The 17,083-nt window shown below is 43.5% G+C and overlaps 8 protein-coding genes across 8 annotated transcripts; 6 read left to right on the top strand and 2 right to left on the bottom strand.

The window, feature by feature from the left end:
• Nucleotides 1–344: 344 nt before the first annotated feature.
• Nucleotides 345–1,903, top strand: O0I10_009233 (uncharacterized protein; the record flags this gene model as incomplete). Its single annotated transcript, XM_058489229.1, has 7 exons — nt 345–365; nt 447–698; nt 791–1,088; nt 1,159–1,376; nt 1,448–1,589; nt 1,651–1,737; nt 1,806–1,903. 7 exons carry the CDS (start codon nt 345–347, stop codon nt 1,901–1,903), a joined length of 1,116 nt encoding a protein of 371 aa, XP_058339940.1.
• A 377-nt stretch (nt 1,904–2,280) lies between these two features.
• O0I10_009232 (uncharacterized protein) lies at nt 2,281–4,110 on the top strand (the record flags this gene model as incomplete). Its single annotated transcript, XM_058489228.1, has 11 exons — nt 2,281–2,571; nt 2,639–2,644; nt 2,711–2,755; nt 2,828–2,965; nt 3,029–3,078; nt 3,162–3,195; nt 3,275–3,332; nt 3,396–3,647; nt 3,714–3,740; nt 3,803–3,946; nt 4,010–4,110. The coding sequence occupies 11 exons, from the start codon at nt 2,281–2,283 to the stop codon at nt 4,108–4,110; spliced, it is 1,146 nt and encodes a 381-aa protein (XP_058339939.1).
• A 218-nt stretch (nt 4,111–4,328) lies between these two features.
• On the top strand, nt 4,329–6,274 carry O0I10_009231 (uncharacterized protein; the record flags this gene model as incomplete). The annotated part of the gene is made up of 4 exons (XM_058489227.1): nt 4,329–4,358; nt 4,423–4,620; nt 4,689–5,146; nt 5,200–6,274. The coding sequence occupies 4 exons, from the start codon at nt 4,329–4,331 to the stop codon at nt 6,272–6,274; spliced, it is 1,761 nt and encodes a 586-aa protein (XP_058339938.1).
• A 1,049-nt stretch (nt 6,275–7,323) lies between these two features.
• Nucleotides 7,324–8,129, top strand: O0I10_009230 (uncharacterized protein; the record flags this gene model as incomplete). Its single annotated transcript, XM_058489226.1, has 2 exons — nt 7,324–7,947; nt 8,010–8,129. The coding sequence occupies 2 exons, from the start codon at nt 7,324–7,326 to the stop codon at nt 8,127–8,129; spliced, it is 744 nt and encodes a 247-aa protein (XP_058339937.1).
• A 243-nt stretch (nt 8,130–8,372) lies between these two features.
• O0I10_009229 (uncharacterized protein) lies at nt 8,373–9,876 on the bottom strand (the record flags this gene model as incomplete). The annotated part of the gene is made up of 9 exons (XM_058489225.1): nt 8,373–8,448; nt 8,524–8,747; nt 8,806–8,899; nt 8,965–9,011; nt 9,073–9,254; nt 9,326–9,442; nt 9,498–9,568; nt 9,633–9,682; nt 9,757–9,876. The coding sequence occupies 9 exons, from the start codon at nt 9,874–9,876 to the stop codon at nt 8,373–8,375; spliced, it is 981 nt and encodes a 326-aa protein (XP_058339936.1).
• Nucleotides 9,877–10,630: 754 nt separating this feature from the next.
• On the top strand, nt 10,631–12,658 carry O0I10_009228 (uncharacterized protein; the record flags this gene model as incomplete). Its single annotated transcript, XM_058489224.1, has 6 exons — nt 10,631–10,867; nt 10,937–11,185; nt 11,289–11,460; nt 11,534–12,040; nt 12,097–12,202; nt 12,262–12,658. 6 exons carry the CDS (start codon nt 10,631–10,633, stop codon nt 12,656–12,658), a joined length of 1,668 nt encoding a protein of 555 aa, XP_058339935.1.
• A 105-nt stretch (nt 12,659–12,763) lies between these two features.
• Nucleotides 12,764–14,197, bottom strand: O0I10_009227 (uncharacterized protein; the record flags this gene model as incomplete). Its single annotated transcript, XM_058489223.1, has 4 exons — nt 12,764–13,265; nt 13,321–13,414; nt 13,476–13,642; nt 13,695–14,197. The coding sequence occupies 4 exons, from the start codon at nt 14,195–14,197 to the stop codon at nt 12,764–12,766; spliced, it is 1,266 nt and encodes a 421-aa protein (XP_058339934.1).
• A 1,277-nt stretch (nt 14,198–15,474) lies between these two features.
• On the top strand, nt 15,475–16,307 carry O0I10_009226 (uncharacterized protein; the record flags this gene model as incomplete). Its single annotated transcript, XM_058489222.1, has 3 exons — nt 15,475–15,596; nt 15,660–15,795; nt 15,864–16,307. 3 exons carry the CDS (start codon nt 15,475–15,477, stop codon nt 16,305–16,307), a joined length of 702 nt encoding a protein of 233 aa, XP_058339933.1.
• Nucleotides 16,308–17,083: the final 776 nt, after the last annotated feature.

Raw genomic sequence — 17,083 nt, 5'->3', positions numbered from 1 at the left:
AGCATTCCCCCATATCCATAGCCCATTTGTACTCTCTCCTTGTTTTTTCTCTCTTTCCACACACAATCGATTAAACACTCGCTTTTCATACCTGCACAGCACTGCTGCAAAGTGCTCTGCAATATTCGTTTATCTCTTTCCTTTCCTTTTCGTAAACCAACACAACAACAACAACAACACAAACGGCTGCCATTGTCGTCAATTCCTTTCCACCTGAACCAAACTTGGATCCCACGTGTAAAACAAAAACGAATCGACCGCAGCTCATTACAGCATTGGTCACAGCATATTCCTTACATCGCTACTATTGATACCCTTCAGCATACAACTCCAGCAGCAGAGCAATGTGGATCATATCACGCATTGTGAGTAGTAGTAGTGGTCACCATGATGATGGTTCCTATCTCTCTCTCTCTTATCATGCACACTGATACATATTATCACAGTTTGGCGAATCACGGTGGACACGCGCTATTTTCATCACCATTGTTGTTCAGGCTGTCCTTGCCATCATCTTTGAAGCCGTGATTTTCTCCTACCATGCAACTCAAATCAGCATCATTGATCGCGAACGTTTGGATCAAAAAGGCTATGGTTTGGAGCTCACAGCTGCTTATGCCAATGCCCGATCTCTCCTCGTCTATTTTATTCTATTCATGGTGGCACAAGTATTCACCGTCGGTCTTGTGGTGGATGCGGTAAGTGAGAGTGAGAGAGAGATAGACAAGGAGTGTGTGAAAGGAGTATGATGCCGTTCCTGGTGATCAGCTGACACGCATGTAATTTATAGGTCTACCAAAAAAATACCATCCAATTGATTGCCTTGATATGCTTTGAGATCGGCATGAGCGCATACTCCATCATTCAATATCATCAGTCTTCGGCTCTCTTTGACGGCGGTGATCAAAACCTTCAATTGGTCGTCGCTTTCCTTGGTGACAATTATCATGCTTCAAAATGGGCTGAAATCACAATGATATGCATCATGATTGTAAGCAGTATCATCTTTTGCTTCCTTGCCTACAAGCTCTACCTGGAATTCGGTTGGCATATCTACAAAAAGATCGGTGCTGATCTTGCCATGAGAGGTAAATGCCCATCATCATCATCACAATTACAATCACAATCATTCATCATCACTTATTATTGTGTATGTAGATCGATACAAAATGTATCAAATCTTTATGATGTTACTCAAGTTGGACTTTTTCTTTCTGCTGGCCCTCTCGGTTCAGTATCTTGCATTGCTCATTGTCGCATGGTGGCCCGAAGCAACGTCCGATGAAGCCAAATCAAACATTGTCAAGGAGTTGATCGAGCATATCATTCTAAGTTGCGTGGTATCCGTTGCTATGTTATGCATGGCCTATTGGGGGGTAAGCAAGGAAATCTCACAAAAGATCGCCAAGTGGGGAGGAGGTTTTTGCTTATCACGTTTTCATTCTAGTTGCGTCGCGAAAAGAAATCCATCATGTACATGTTTCATGCATTCGCGGCCACCAGCATGGGCTATTTCATTTATCTGCTCGTCCAAATCTACCAGGATCCCGAACGTTTCCTTGGCTCTCGAGTGTTTTTGACCTTCTTTTGTAAGTAGTTGGATGATTCCAATAGGCATCAGGGTTGCATGCTTATCATTTCTCTTTATAGTGTGCGTCGACATTGTGCTTATTGTGGTATCCGTACCAGTGTCTATTCTTTGTTTACGCAATTTCAACCATGGCCTGATCAATCACAGTAAGTAAACAACATGGTTTGGAACCCCCCTTTTTTTCCGCTAACAATCACTCCTTCTTTGTACAAAGTTTCACATGCAACAGCTACGGCAACGGGCGCCTCATCGCATTCAATGACACCTATTGGACAAGAAAAAGCAAACAACCGACGATGGTCCATTGAATAGTCTCTTTACCTACCTTTCATTCCTTTTCATATTAAGCATTTCAAAGCCCCTCCCCCTTTTCCTTCATCAAAGCAGGCTACAAAGCACTTGCATTCATCAACAATACAAATGTAATATATATTTTGATACAGCAGTGACAACAACACTATTCATTCCAGGTGTGAGAATGGGGAGGGAGGTTGGGGGAAACGACGCAGGGAAGAAGGGTAATCGCACGAGCCAGGAAGCAGCAAGTTATGCATAACTGCAACATCAGCTGACCACTCACAAATTTCAAATCAACAGCCGTGGGAAACATGATGCAGCAAAGGTCACCTCCTCCTCCTTCCTTTCCTCTTTCTTTCTTTTTCTCTCTTTTCTTTTTACTCCTTTTCAAAATGCAAAAACAACCCCTGGATTATTCTAAAGAACCTACTCGTCCTGCCCACCAGTTGATTGTTCGCAAAGACAAACCTTTCAACGCAGAGCCACAGCTACAGGACCTTGTCAAGCATTACATCACACCCGATCAATATCACTTTATACGCTCGCATGGTCCTGTGCCAATGCACCTTGATGCCGCCACCCATTTCATCACCATCATTACCCACGACAATCACAGCCATCGAATTTCAGTCAATGACTTGATCAACAAGTTTGAAAAGCACCATGTCATGATGGCAATGCAGGTACTTAGTCCATGCCAAATGTATATCCATGTAACAGCAGCAGGACTAATGGATGGGGTTTTATTAGTGTGCGGTATGTTTTGAAACGACGCTATTATTATTTGTCGGATGATTTATGCTACAACATGTATTATTTCAGGGCAACCGACGAGATGGATTGCATCGAGTTAAACACACCAAAGGAGCAAGTATACTATACTACACACACACAACAACACCAACAACAAAGCCATCTTACCTACGTATAACCCTTTAGGTGATTTGGGGTGCAGCAGCTGTGGGTAATGCCGTTTACAGTGGATGCCGGTTGAAAGATGTCTTGGAGACCGTGGGTATTCATAGTAGAATCAGCAATGTACAACATCTCCATGTAGCCTTTGTGTCTGAGGAACAGGTAGGGTGATTAAAAAAAAGGAGTTACGTTGGACCGAAAAAGCCAACAACGCGTTGATATTAGTGTGAAGAAGATACTTGTTACGGGTCCTCGATTCCTTTGTGTAAAGCACTGTAAGTTGGGGGAAGAGCCGATTATCCATTTGAGACAACCACTTGGGACATTGAGCCACTCAGTTGGTTACATATCACTTTAGGGACGAATTTGGGGATGTCCTTTTGGCGTATGAGGTAAAAATAAATCATAACAACATTACGTGTGATTGCGCAACCTAACTTGGATGACACAATGACGTACACAACAAAAAAGATGAATCACAAGCCATTAACCCGTGATCATGGGTACCCATTGCGAGTCGTTGTCCCGGGTAAATATATAAATGACGAGCGCCAGGAGAAGAAGAGGAATAGCTCACGTGGCATTTATGCAGGCTACATTGGTGCACGCTCTGTAAAGTACCTCAAATCGATTACCATCCAGCCTTACGAGTCATCATCGTATTTCCAACAACGAGATTACAAGCTATTGCCTGGAAAGATATCCAACGAAAAGGAGGCAGAGGCCTATTGGAGCAAGGTCCCATCGATTGGTGAATACAATGTCCAATCCTATGTTTGTGATCCACCCAACGGAGAGACATCACAAGGAAAAGAAATGGTTGTCCAAGGTTATGCATTGTCAGGTAGTACAACAATATTATCATCCACTAGAGCTCTTCTCGGTATTAACAATAAGAGGGGTATCCTAGGTGGTGGTCGAAGTATACAACGCGTAGGCAAGTGATGTCTTTATTGCTAAGCAACATGCCGAAATTCTAATAATCCTATGATAAAATAGATGTATCGAGCGATAATGGTGAATCGTGGACACTAGCAGACTTGTATCAACCATGCGTAAACGATTCAGCTCATGCGTGGGGCTGGTGCTTGTGGACAGCAAGAGTAACGAGTCATCCAGGAGTGCGTATTGTTAGTCGTGCTGGTAAGCATTCATAAGTGCATAGGTGACTAGCCTGATAATAAGCCATGGTTACTACTACTATAGTTGATGCAGCTGGAAATGTACAGCAAGAATACCCTGTTTGGAATTATCGTGGTGTCCTTAATAATGCTTGGCGTACGGTGGAGGCACCTTCTCAACTATAAACCCATTATTAGCAGTAGGATAGCATTGAGCATAATGCAATTCATTGTTTACACTATGACACATTCCTGATGTGAGCAGGAGGAGGAGGAGGAGAGAGGGGAGAGAGATGGTGGTTGCAATTAATTTGGTGTACGAAACAGCGCTTCTTTCTTTTGCGCCTTTCCTTTCACGACCACCTTTTTTTGGCACTGATTTTGCTGCTCCTTGCACACGACTAATGGAGATTTACCCAAGGAAACCCATCAAGGTATAAATCATGGTAGACGGGTGTTGTTGGTTGGCGACATTGACACAGTAGCCTTGGATACCAGATCTCCTCCAAAGTGGAGCTCGATCGTGAAATGCGGCGTGTACATGCACTTTTTCAAAAGAAGGAAACGGACGAGACATGGCAACTCTTCAATGCAGCACTCGACAATATCAAAAACTGGGTTGAACACAGCAACGCACATGAATATGAAGGTTTTGGCAAGCATTTAAAGTCGTTGCGTGATGGTATCAACCATGCGGTAATTTTGCTCCCTACACAACGCGCGATCGCGTGTGAAGTGCTGATTTCCTTTTTTGTCCATTCTAGTTGTTGAGTGAACGTACGCGTCTATCTGGATCAGCAATTGAACTTGTGAAAACATTGGCAAAGACGATGCAACGTGATTATGAGCCCTTTCACGACATGTTTCATGGATCACTTTTACGCATGCTCGCACGTACCAAGAAAGTGATCGTTGCACAAGCCTTGGATTGTCTAAAGACAGTGATTGCAGCATCCAAGCTTCCTCGACTCATTCCTCGTTTCTCTGCCATGCTCACCAATAACAACAAACTTCAAGTCACCAACAACTCGACATTATCGAGTGCAGCAACATGTCTCGAATTATGCATCCAAAGCAATTCTCCTGAACACATTCAACCCCATATCCAAAGTCTTGAAGCCGCTATTCGTGCTGGTATCATGAAGCCGTCAGCTGAAGTTCGTACCGCTGTCAGGGCTTGCTACAAGGCTTATGCTTCCAAGATGCCTGAAAATGCCACAAGGTACTTTTATATATACCCTTATTCATGTAGGATACTCATGCTGTGTTATCTAGCTTCGAAGATGGTCTTTTGGATAATGAAAAGAAGCACCTAAAACCACCCGTTGTTCGCAAAAGTAGTTCTTCTGGCAGCCTCAGCAGCTCTGTCAGCTCTACTAGCACATCATCAAGCTCGCTTTCACATGGCCGTAACAGTCTTCCAAGTATGCGTCAACGTACAACTACAACCACTCGACCCACAGCAGGTCGCCACAGCGTACCTCAACTCGGCACAAAACCACGTCCACAACCCAGCACCTCCACATCAACTCGTTCACTTATATCATCAAAGCATACCCGAAAACCCACATCATCAGCAGCATCAACATCATCAACATCGTCGTCATCGTCATCATTATTAGCACGAAGAACACCCTCTGGAATACCGCCAAAGCCATCATCAACAGCAGCAGCAGCGCTTCGAAAGCCTATTAAAAAGGCTGTTACATCTAGCGTGAGATCACGAGTACCTATCGCATCATCCAAAGCTCGTCAACAAAAAGCAGAAATGACAGTAGCAACAACAACAACAACTACAACTACAAAGACAGCCAACACCACCATCTCTTCCGAATCATCCAAAGAGCGTCCCCAAAAACCAGAATTGACGACCCAACAAACAACCAACACCTCTTTATCAGAACCATCAAAAGAAAACAACACACAATCACAACATGAAGAAAAAGCTACGACATCTACAGAGAGCAGTGACAAGGACAACAACAACAACAACAAATCGAATGACGCTATTACTACTGTATCACAACCTGAGAAATCATCCACTGAGTCAGCTAACGTTGCTGCCAATACGACTACAACACCTTCTTCTAAAGGATCATCATCAACACCACTTCCATCATCCACAGGACCAGATGTTGTGCCGGATCAAAAGCCAAAACAGCGAACGAGTGCGTCACAAGTGGAGTTGAAACCAAATGTCAAGCTTGGATTGAAGAGAGGCGGACAAGGACTGTCTCATTTGCAAATAGGAAAGAAGCCACCAAGATTGACTGGTAATCCAATGCGGGAAAGGAAACGCACACTTGATCAAGGAGGAGAAGAAAATCAACGACCTGCCAAGAGACGATAAATTGTCATTTTGTTAGAATTGCTTTCTGTAAAGGCATTTTGCTTTTTTGTATCATAGTAAATAATAAATTGATGAAGCAATTGTAAAGGCAAAAAGATTTGGCTGAGCAATAGCGGGAGGTAAACATTGGGTTTGTTCTTGTACACCACCACTACCACCAACATTGCATTGTGCCTTATTCAGAATCTCGATTGGGAGTGTGCGTGTGTGTGTGTGTGTGGGTTCTTGGCAGAAATGATACTTTTTATTTGGATGAATGTGATAGAACAATCCAGGTTCGATGCACATGTTGTGAATGGGAATAAACAACAAGCAACAATGGCTATCCATAAAAGTGAATACCCGCTTGACTAGAATGGGCTATACCGGTGAAGATGCAGGTAACACAGGGCGACGAGCCCAAGCTGGTTGTGGGTCTGGGCAGCCACTAATTACATTTGTGATCAATGTTGCATGCATGGCCAATCATTCGTCGTTGACCCAACTTGAGAGAGAAATCCATCTTTTGGAAATACAAAAAAAAGTCGTTCTATTTCTTCATCCAATGATAGAAATGATCTTTTCCATTTCCTCATTATAAAAAGGCCATCATTTACTGGTTGAAAGATATCAGCAGAGTAGCATTGGAAAGCGTTGTTGGTAAATGGATCGGACTCCATGTAAATAACAAGAAGATTTACGCGCGCATTCTGAGTCTCGAATGTGCCCTTCGACCCCAAGGTCGCGCCATGTGTCACAAGGCGCGCGTTCCCTGGTCTTTTCCTATAAAGAGTGTTCCATCCAAGATCATTCATTCATTTTTTGTTACTTTTTTTCTTTTTCTTATATTCACAATCGTATACACATTGGATTATTTTGGCTACAATGGCCGGAGAGCCTCAACAGGTTCCTCCCTTTTTCAGCAACATCATCGTCGACGTTCCAATGATGAGTCTACTTCAACGACAACATCATCATCATCCAATGGTAACAGCAATAAACGATCACAGCATCATCGACGACGTTCTTCACAACAACGACCACCATTTCAACGCTATTCACAACTTATCATGCCACCACCATCTCCATCCTCGCCATTGGCTTCATCCTCTACTGCTATCAGCCATGCATCATCATCTTCGTCTTCTTCCTATGATACCACCACCATTATGCCACCACCACCTCTTCTTTCACCAAGTACACCTGATGTAGCATCACCATTGAGTCCTCCATTGGCTACACCTCCACCTTACCCATCATCATCATTATCATCTATTCCTGTTGTTGCAAACAAGTACAACAACAACAGCACTGATGATTCTCCTTTCTATTCGTGTATGCCACGTCGTACAAGGAGCGCCTTGGCTGGACGAATCACGGCTTTGCTCGTCGACGACAACCATGTCAACCTCCAAGTACTGGCGCGTATTCTAAAAATACATATGGGCGATACCATTCACCAGCTGCATTTTGCCAAGAATGGAGTCAAGGCATTGGAAATGATGCATACCAATGTATACGATCTCATCTTGTTGGACATTGATATGCCCTTGTTGAATGGTATGGAAACGGCCCGACATATCCGAGCATCAAACGAATACCACATCTTGGTCCAGAACCGCAGTGTCCCTATCGTCGCCGTCACTACCAATGACTCGCCTGATTGGAAACGTTCATATGCACAAGCTGGCATGGTAAGTTAATGGATCACCACTCGTATTTGTTTTTCCCTGATCATTAATTTGGTAATTTGTAGAATGGATGCATCAGTAAACCTATCGTTCCATCCGTGTTAAAGAAAACATTGCACCAGGTCCTGCATTATGGTTGCAGCCCAGAATCCCTTGCTGCTACCACCACAACTACCACCTCGTAAACCATCTTTGCCATATTCCCTTGCTTTCAATTACATTCCTAGTATACAATCCCCCCAACACCACCACCTCCTCATCCTTTGCATCTGTAAATAGTTCTTTCACACACAACCACACACGCACAATGTCCATGTAATAATTTGTTAAGGCTAAATCTACTAGTATACATTTACATCAGTCACACACACACACGTTTATATATATATTATATGCTCCTTGCTACAAACGAAAAGGGTTTATCATCTTCAGGTGCTTATGGTATGATCGTAATCAATTGTCGGGACCACCGAGCTCATAAATTTGAGAAAGATAATAAGATATCTGCATAATGACATATGTTAATCAGTCATCCACGGCTGGGCTCAGGTTTTTCATCCCCAAAAAAGAAAAACTTACTGATCTACACGAATACCAGCCTCTTGATCCTTCTCCGCAAGACCGGCCGAGACTCCGTCACCCATTCGCTCAATAATCTTCTTCATCACTTCCGCGTGACGACATGGATGAATCGAAGCCAGATTCATATTGAGATGCGGATGGGTGTCAATCGTCACTGTTTTCTTCACATAATCTTGAGCCACATCTTCAAATACACGGCTGGAAGGTAATGGACGACGTTGCTATAGAATAACATGTCAATCTTACGACGCTCTAATAACATCCATTATGCATACATACCTCGTCATAACCAAAGAGCCACATTCGGGGTGTTTGATAGTACTTGTCATAAGTAATAAAGACGTCATAGGTCCGCACTTGCAAGATCTTATCACTATCCACAATGTGCATGAATACCCAATGTCCTCCTCCTTCCCCTCTTTTGATGATCCTTCTTACTTTGCGCCATCATCTTCTGTACTCGTCGTAGCAGGAGCAGCTGTAGCCTGAAAAAGAGAGAGTATTAGTACCGTGTTGCGTGGATTGGCTTGTCATTGTAATACTTGCAGGATCATCTTCTTCAACGACTTGGTCATCTTCATCATCAATACCGGGAATATCATCAATGTCAGGAATCGCTTCGAGTGGCATCTCTTTGTCCTTGTCCAGATCCAGCTTGTCCAAACTGTTTTTGATTTCCTCCTCTTCATCCATGATGATCTGAGCTATCTCGTCCATTGTCTTGGTTTCTACAACAACAACGACGACGACGTGTGATTAATGTCATAGGATGAAGGAGCCCTCAACAATGTTTACTTACCTCTTGAACTATGAGTATACATCCAACCATCCTCATCCTTTTCATCATTGTCAACTTGTTTCACATCATCCTCGTCGGCTGTGTATTCCATTTGCTTGGCACGGCGTACACATGGCACTATGATGATCATATCAATACCATGTTTTCCTTTCATTGTAGTATATTTACTAACCATTTCGAGTGACCAAGAACTGCTTATCATTGGGAAGATAATCTCGACGTTTCTCAGGCAATCCTCCTTCCCTAATAGATGCATGTAAATACCACCTCCAGGCACATGTACCCATCCAAGCAAAGCTCTATCTACCATGACCAAGTAGGACACTTGTACACAAGGAATTCACCAGCAGCAATAAACTGATTTCGACATGGAGACGTTAGCAATGGGACACTCTTTGGCTGCGGATTCGTCATTGGGGAAGAACACCTACTTCTTCAGGAGTAAGACATCCTGTTTCTTTGAATTTCGAATGCTTCAGGACTGGAGCCAGGTACTCTCGCATGGAGTGGAACGTTGAATAAATATTGCTGTAGACGTCTCGTACGGACATGTTGCAGGATAAAGGTTGAAGAGTAAAAGAAGAAAAGCGGAACAAGTGGGGTGGTCACTCACATCATGCAGCCTCGTCATCTCAAGCACCAAACGCAGCCAATCAAATATAGCCTTCTCCTGTGCACATGATAATGCCCATTTCACATGACCTTGCCCCCCACCATGACACCATTGACGTAGTAGTAGGAGCATTAGCAACAATCAATAAAGATGAAGGCAATACCATCCATGTGGCAATAATATGAGATGTGATGATGGTTTCCATGACAACTTTATCACTAGGATACATGTATACACCCTGCCGACAACGCGTGAGACCCCATTTTATTATCCTCCTTGGGTTCTATGTAATTAAAAAAGCCATCGCTCATAGCTATAGAGGTTGTAAAACTTAATCCTTGAGGGTAATAGTAATAAAAGTAGTAGGCTAGGGTGGTGATGGAAGACAAAGAGTAGCATAGTGACTTGATAATAGAACAATTAACCCTATCTTTGGGTGATCAAGATAGTAATTGATTCGTTAGATAGCGAGAATGGCACCTATTGAATACTCTCATTATCGTTCCTCGGATCGGTATGTTCGGAAGAAAAGATTACATAAGTTGCGTAGGTAAGCAAAAAGCTTCGTCTGTGCTTGATCTCCGCATGGCCAGGAAATCCAGGGATCGTTGTTGGCTGCTTTATTTAGTAGCATGGATTGAACCCAGAACCGCGTTCGTTGCTCTCTTTCTCTCCTCTCCGCTATTTTCCAAATGGTTCTCGATATCCAGTCAGTGCCCACTCAACCCTTTGACGGCCAAAAACCAGGCACCTCTGGTCTTCGCAAGAAGGTCAAAGTCTTTCAACAACCCAACTATACTGAAAACTTCATTCAAGCCATTCTGAATGCCATTCCTGCTGAAGGAGCTGTTCTTGTCGTGGGTGGCGATGGTCGTTTTTATTCTGATGAGGTCCTCCAGATCATTGTCAAACTCAGTGTTGCTGCAGGTGTAAGTTGCTATCACTATCACTATCACGAAGCTATCATGATCACCAACGCTGTTGCTTTTCTTGTGTAGGTATCCAAGCTTGTGGTGGGTCGCAATGGTATCTTGTCAACCCCAGCCGTTTCCAATCTTATCCGCCAACTCAATGCAACCGGTGGTATCTTGTTGACCGCTTCTCATAACCCTGGTGGTCCCGAAAACGACTTTGGTATCAAGTACAACATTGCCAGTGGTGGACCTGCTCCTGAGAATGTCACCAACAAGATCTATGAGCTCACAAAGACGATCACTGAAATCAAGATGGCCACGAATGTTCCCAAGGTATCTCAACAAAAAAGATTGTTGGGGGAAGAAAAAGAGAGCGAGAGAGAGTGTGCATACATCTTGGTGTAATGTAATGTTACTAAATATGTCATCTATTTAGGTGGATTTCTCTGCACTTGGTTCTCAGACTGTGGGTGGTATGCAAGTCGATATCATTGATAGCGTGGATGCCTATGTCGATTTGATGAAGACTATCTTTGACTTTGGTGCCATCAAGGAGTTCTTTGCCACTAACAAGGATTTCACCATGTTGTTTGATGGCATGAATGGAGGTAAAATTATCCGAAAGCGTAACGTTGCACGATATTGATCTTCTCTCTCTCTCCCTCCCCCATTATTCTTTAGTCACCGGTCCTTATGGTCAACGTATCTTTGTGGAGGAATTGGGTCTCCCACAATCCAGTGTGATGCGATGCACCCCCTTACCCGACTTTGGTGGAGAACACCCTGATCCCAACTTGACCTATGCACATGATTTGGTGGATCGCGTCAACAAGGAAGGTATCGATTTTGGTGCTGCTTCCGATGGTGATGGTGATCGCAACATGATTATCGGCAAGAATGCTTTCGTCACCCCAAGTGATAGTGTTGCTATCATTGCCCACTATGCCAAGGATGCCATCCCTTACTTCCGCAACAATGGCGTGCACGGCTTGGCAAGAAGTATGCCTACATCACAAGCCTTGGATTTGGTGGCCAAGAAACAAAACCTCGAATACTTTGAAGTTCCCACGGGATGGAAGTTCTTTGGTAACCTTATGGATGCTGGTCGTTGCTCTATTTGTGGCGAAGAATCTTTTGGAACAGGATCTGATCACGTGCGTGAAAAGGATGGTTTATGGGCAGTGCTTGGTAAGTCATTGTACTACTACAACAAACTCGGCGTATTAACGATCTTGAATCTATAGCATGGTTGAGTATTTTGGCCCATGTTAACAAGACCAAACCTGGATCGGGTGTACAAGATGTTCTTCAAGCACATTATCAAATTTATGGCCGTAACTTCTTCTCAAGGTAAATAACAATGAGGCTAAAAGGAATACCAATGCTGAAGTGTGAACATGCGACATTAGATATGATTATGAAGAAGTGGATGGTAAGGGTGCTGAGGAAATGGTATCCCATCTCCGTGGTATGATTGAGAAGAATGAATTGCCTGGCAAGACTTTGGGTGCTTTTACTGTTGCACAAGCAGATGACTTTTCCTACAATGATCCTATCGATGGCAGCGTATCTCAAAAGCAGGGTATCCGTATTGTCTTTGCTGATGGTTCCCGTGTGGTCATTCGTCTCTCTGGCACTGGTTCATCAGGTGCTACGGTGCGTCTTTATGTTGAAAAGTACTCCAATGATGCATCCGAATACGCTGCTGATACCCAACAAGCATTGAAATCTCTCATTGACGTTGCTCTCGATTTGTCACAACTTGTCAAGTTTACCGGACGTACCGAGCCTACTGTGATCACATAAATCTAGAAATATATATGCATTGTGTGTATGTGGTTGTATTAAAATGTATATGTGTGATTTATATAAATGGTGCGGGGATATCTACTACTACTACTGCTACTACTACTACATCCCAATACCTCCGCGAAATACTTCGCATTGAAGATCATGCGACCATAAATCAATGGTTTGCAGACCCCATTCATCTTCCTTGTTCATATGTATCTCTTCTCCATTCATCATCCGACCCACATCGACGCCTTGGTTGTCCTCCTTCGTGTTGGGATGAGGAACCTTTTCGTGTTGCTGATGACAAGTAAAAGGCTCTGGGCTGTAATTGATGGGGATGTCAAGTGTCCAGCTGGCCGTCAATAACAATTCCATATCCATCCATGATCTCGCTCCTGTTTCCCGATAGCCATGGGTCATTTTCCATGTATCACGATGTGCCAAAGTAAAGTCGCTAGCTTCATTGGTGATCTCCAAAAAGTTTTGTGTGTCGAGTTCCTTGTGAGGAGTAAGTTGAAATTGGCCTCGTTCATATCGGTCATGAGGGCATGCTTCAAGAATTTGGTCGTCTGTGGCAAAGTTGGTAAGCTTGACGAGGGTGGATGGCAAGTTTTGATACCTGTTATAACGTGGTTAATAGGTGATATGGGCAATAGGTGGTAAGAGATACTCACGGAATATGGCTATCTTGGAATTGAGTATAAAAGACCTTTTTACGCCATACACGTGAAATGATGGCATTATACATGTTGCGGGACCAGATGTCATCTATCAACCCAAATAAAGATTAGTCAAATGCAAGATGCTTTATGCAAGAGAACCCCCTTACCTTGATTGGTGCAAACAATAAACTCGCCTCTTGCAAACCGAATACCCACATTCTTGCCTTCAAACTCGTAAATCTTTGATCCCTCTTTACCACCACCATGCAATGCCTCATGAATTTCTCGGGAAACGGTAATGATACGATAGGTCAAATACGAAGATCGTCGAAAACTATGAAATGATTCTTAGCTTATGCTTTCTCCTCTCGCTTCAATGCACATACCGATACACATCACGAATTCGACGACGACCCACGGGTGGATTCCATTCAATGAGTAACAATTCAATCGGGGTCTTGGTTTCTTCAGCCATTAAAAAGGTGCTGTCGATAGCGTTTTGTAGTCGATGAAACTGCTCGCCACCATAATTGTCGTTCCTGGAAACCATGACCACACTGAGATAGTATTCAGGTACAACACCGGGATCGAGACATGCTTCCCAAATCTGTTTTGGCTCAAGTTGTTCCACTTTGGGCCTGAGACACTTGTGCCCACAGTCGTACACTCCTGGTGAGAGTAGATGTGATTCATTGCGTCCAAAGCGAAAGCCATCTGGTGTTGTTGATAGAAAGTTGGGTGAATTGGATGAATAAAGGAATATGACCGAGATGGTGATGGTGAAGAGTGCTAGTAATGACAGCGATCGTTTTGAAAAGGTGGACAAGTAGGCTGAAAACGCGTTGACTTTGCTGGTAAGGCCACTCGCCAGCGTAAAGCGTGCTGCCATGCTGTTGTTGTAATTAGGAGGAGAGGGTGATGCAAAAGAGGGTGGTGGTGGTGGTGGGCTTGGGTCAACGACGTCTATATGCGTTCGCTATTACAGGCACAAAAGAAGAGAAAGTCCAGGCCTCACAAAGGTCGCGGAATCAAAAACCGGCTACAGCTAGCTGCTATAGCACACACCAATATCGCTAAGACACACATCCAATGATATCCACTATGCCACATTTTCTCATCCATGGATGCCTTCTTTATGTATGTACATTGACAATGATCTTATGTTCCCATCTCCTCCTCCCCACCCAAACCCCCCTCGCCTCGTGCTTTGTTTCAACTTGACCCTATTATTCGTCATTTATAGCTATTATCAATAATAATGACTGTGGTGTTCATTCTTCTTCATGATGTTGTCACTCCTACACTACGCTAAAAGGAAAAAACTGCTAAATGGTTGTTTACGTGCGGATGATCAGCTGCTCCTGCTGACAACAGAATCTTCTTTTCTTTTGTTTGACAAATATCAATTCACCACCGCATTCACTAGAAAAAGCAATTAAGACAATTGGACCTCTTGTTTTGGTGAAAAGATCCCTCCCTAAAAGAAATTCTGTACAACAACCATCATGCCCATTCGAAGCGCTGATCCAACCGGTACTTCCCCCGAATAAGCAGGTGACCTAGTAGGCATTTCATTATCTTTCTTTGAATGAACCACCGATTCATTAAAGATGATGTCAAAAAGATCCCATTATGGGCAAATCAAATGATTTCCAAAAGAAATGGATTCTGTAAACTCAGTCCTTGCTACAAAGCTCGCTCCATTTTTGTGGTCAGTGGTGTACATGGAACGACGCATTGGCTTCGGATAATCGATTAACAGCAAGGTTACCTTGCATATTTACCATGCATTAAACAAGAGGTTAGGTTCCAGGGCCCACATGTGTGTGCTGTGGGTGACAAGGAGTGCGTAATAACCACAAATTGAATCATCCATGTGGAAAAAGGGCCACTTTGTTTTTATGCATGATAATGAAATTCGGGACGGTGACCACATCCGCCGCGTTTTGTGTAATCACTAGGTTACACATGGCAATTCGACAGGTATAAATACATGAGCTGTTGACATGTTGGTAGTTGTCATCTCATCATCAAGGAATCGTTGTCAGGAACAACATCTTTTTCTCCTACCCCACCCCTTCATTTTGTTGTACATTACGCATCATTTGAGCAGGTTCTCTCTCACTCACTCACATCATCATCTACATTGATCCCATCCCATTCATTATGAAATTCAGCAACATTGCCCTCCTCGCACTCTCTTTTTTCACTCTCTCGGCTCTGGCAGCCCCTGTTCAGCAAGAAAAGCGTGGTCTAAAGAGCTGCTACAAGCATGCCAAATTGACACAGTATGTGAAGCTGCTACTATTCCTTAATGATGGCCATGATGACTTATTAGAATGTTTCCATAGATACTGGATCCCCAAAGAAGGCGACAAGGATATGACCAATGATGGCGATAGTGTCACCTTGTCAGGATCAAAGACGAAGAAGCTCAAGACCAAGAGCGGCAAGACCATTGCCAAGGTATCCAAGACGACCTATGACGTGAGTACTTCTTCTTGTCCCATATGATTGCCCTACTGGTATACCTAACATCAATGCATGCACTATAGAAATTCCAAATGGAAGGCACTGGTTTGCTCAAAAGCGGAATCATGGTCAATTTGGATGAAGGCAAAGATAAATTCATGGAAGTCGACCGCAAGAAGGACCCTTATGGTATTGGCTCCGATGACGATATCGCCCTTGATCCTTGGGTGAGCGTGGCATCCAACGATCTTAAGCGTGGCACAACCTTGTATGTCAAGGACCTCGATGGTCTCAAGCTCCCTGATGGCAAAAAGCACAATGGCTGTGTACGTGTGGATGACGAAGGCTGGAGCTTTGATGAATGTCAACTTGATTTCTTTGTGCTCCAATTCTCAGCCTATCAAGAACTTGATAAGAAGCTACCAGAAAAGGTGTCTGTCGAGCAAAAGGATTGCAAGGTCCAAGATTATATTACCAACAAGGTCCAAAAATGGGCTGTTTTGAAAGGCAAAAAGAGTGATGATTGAAAATAAAAGATCGAGCTTTTAAAGTTGTTCTATGGGAATTACTACGCGCGCACCAAAAATGTAGGCATGGCAGTAACGTAACCCAGCAACCAACCAAATAAACATGTCTCTCATCAATCGTCATTGACCATGCGCGCACCACTTTTGCTATCCCATGTCATCTGCATTCATCCAACCTTGACCATGCACGCACCTGTTTTATGCCTTCATCTCGCACGCACCTTATTTTATATCCCTGTTCATGTGCAATTTGTTTCCTACTATGCATATAATGGTTGAAAGCTCACCATAGAATACAACACACGATGTATCAAAGCATTGTTAGTAGAGTGGTGGTGCGAGCAGGTTGGATGAATTGATAATATATGTAATAGTGTGCGAGATGATGGAGTAAAATTGGTGCGTGCATGGTCAAGGTTGGATGAATGCAGATGACATGGGATAGCAAAAGTGGTGCGCGCATGGTCAATGACGATTGATGAGAGACATGTTTGTTTGGTTGGTTGCTGGGTTACGTTATTTCCATGCCTACATTTTTGGTGCGCGTAGTGATTCCCGAGAGAAAAAGAGGCGGCTGCGGATTCTTGCACCTGCTTTATTTCTTGCAAACGGCGTTTAAACATGCTCGGGTATCACGTGTCGAGGTTATTTGTGGCCTACAGTGTCATGGTTGCTAGGTCCTGTCACCATGGTTTCATTTTGCTCGTCGTGAAAAAAAAAAATTCAAGAGGTCGACCCACTTTGGCTGGTGGCGACATTTGCGAAATCTGGGGTTG

The sequence above is a fragment of the Lichtheimia ornata genome (assembly GCF_029851405.1).
Source record: "Lichtheimia ornata isolate CBS 291.66 chromosome Unknown scaffold00053, whole genome shotgun sequence".
Lineage (NCBI taxonomy): Eukaryota > Fungi > Mucoromycota > Mucoromycetes > Mucorales > Lichtheimiaceae > Lichtheimia > Lichtheimia ornata.
Note: the sequence above shows the minus strand (reverse complement) of the source record. Positions and strands in the feature narration are given on the sequence as shown.